We start from the raw sequence: 1,550 nt of genomic DNA, 5'->3' as shown, positions 1-1,550 counted from the left end.
TTGGAAGAATTACGAATGTCACACAATAATATTGAAAAAATTCCACCAGTTTTATTTCTAAAATCGCAAAAATTGATCGAAATCGATTTTTCTTTTAATAAAATCGCTCGAATCGATGATTGGTCATTCATTGGCGAATCAAATTTAGAAAAATTAAACTTATCACACAATCTCATCACCGAATTGAGTGCGAATAATTTTAACAGCCTGATGAATGTGAAGTATCTGGACTTGTCACACAACAAAATCAAAGAAATCGATGAGATGGCATTTAGACAACTTTTAAAGCTTGAGTAATTCAACATTTTTTTGTGCATTTTATTGAATTGTTTATCATTTCTTTTCTTCGCTAGGTACTTGAGCATATCGCATAACAGCCTAACACAAATCAAACCAAGGAACTTTTTAACATTGACTAAATTGGCGGCGTTGGATTTGTCGTACAATCAAATCAAAGAATTTGAAGAAGATATGCTCCCACTTGCACAAGACCAACTCAACTTTACCATTGATCATAATCCAGTTCATAAGCCGGATGGATACACATTTTTGAAGAGTTCTGATATTGACATCAACAAATTTCATCGTGAAAGTAGATTCATTTCTACATCAAGTAATATACTTGAACACGCTTAAGTCGACTGGACAGATTGCAATCGAGCAATTGAATTACCAAATTACAAAACCAACTGAACGCAAAGGCGGACAACATTAATAACACAATCTCAACATCATCTCTACTTTAGTCGAAATTGTACTTAATGATATAAGCTTTGTGAACTCTTTTAAAATGTTGAAAAAAAATTATAAAAAATTTCTCAAAAATAAATAGAATGTATTTTTATTAATTCAAAGTGTATTTAAAAGGAATCAACGAAATTCGATAGGGCCGTTATCAACGAGTATCACTTGCGTTGTATATTGACAATGTATTTGAACGCGACTCGATTTAAGTGTGTAGAGTTCCTCTTTGGTTTGCATTGGGACTCAGAGATGGCGCTCGCAAAATCCGATCGCCTTGAAAGCCGACTGTAAGTGAGAGTAGGTTATCAATATTCATTAAATAATCTTGAGGCCATATAAGTAAATTCAAATAATTTTTCATTGATTTATAATTATCACCGAATATCATCGATAATAAGTTGATAAACAACAAATTAGAAAATTATATTAAAAAAAATTATCTCCCTCTTCGTTTATAGCAATTTTATAGCAGTTTGAACAATGGTTTCGATTGTTCTCCAATTTTTTCAATAGCATTTTTTTAGGAAACTATGCAATTTTTTTAATTTCGATTATTTTTTTAAGGAATTTTAAACCAAAATATCATAGAAAAATAGTTCTCATGTCGAAAAAAATTAATGCACTAGAGGGTTAAGTTGTAATTCAAACAAACTACAACAACAAATCTTTGTAAAAAAACGTCCTGTTTGGCTTTAATATCCTGTTTTTATTCTAAAGCAATCAATTTTAGTTTTTAGTTAACCCTCTGTTAACTTTTACCAATTAAAGTTAGCTATGGTTAAATGTAGCAGGTAACGATAATTGAC

General features: G+C 30.5%; 1 protein-coding gene across 1 annotated transcript; it reads left to right on the top strand.

Moving 5' to 3' along the window:
* The first annotated feature begins 6 nt into the window (after positions 1-6).
* LOC116350996 (toll-like receptor 6) lies at positions 7-829 on the top strand. The gene is made up of 2 exons (XM_031783015.1): positions 7-293; positions 354-829. Exons 1-2 carry the CDS (start codon positions 16-18, stop codon positions 634-636), a joined length of 561 nt encoding a protein of 186 aa, XP_031638875.1. The 5' UTR covers positions 7-15; the 3' UTR covers positions 637-829.
* Positions 830-1,550: the final 721 nt, after the last annotated feature.

Source organism: Contarinia nasturtii, unplaced genomic scaffold, assembly GCF_009176525.2.
Source record: "Contarinia nasturtii isolate CC-2019 unplaced genomic scaffold, AAFC_CNas_1.1 Cnas_scaffold_4376, whole genome shotgun sequence".
NCBI lineage: Eukaryota > Metazoa > Arthropoda > Insecta > Diptera > Cecidomyiidae > Contarinia > Contarinia nasturtii.
This window is presented reverse-complemented; position numbering and strand designations above follow the sequence as displayed.

Coding starts and splice junctions, on each gene's coding strand:
- LOC116350996 (XM_031783015.1), top strand. CDS start 16: ATGTCACACAATAATATTGAAAAAATTCCACCAGTTTTATTTCTAAAA. Junction 294..353: donor AGACAACTTTTAAAGCTTGA/GTAATTCAACAT, acceptor TTTCTTCGCTAG/GTACTTGAGCATATCGCATA.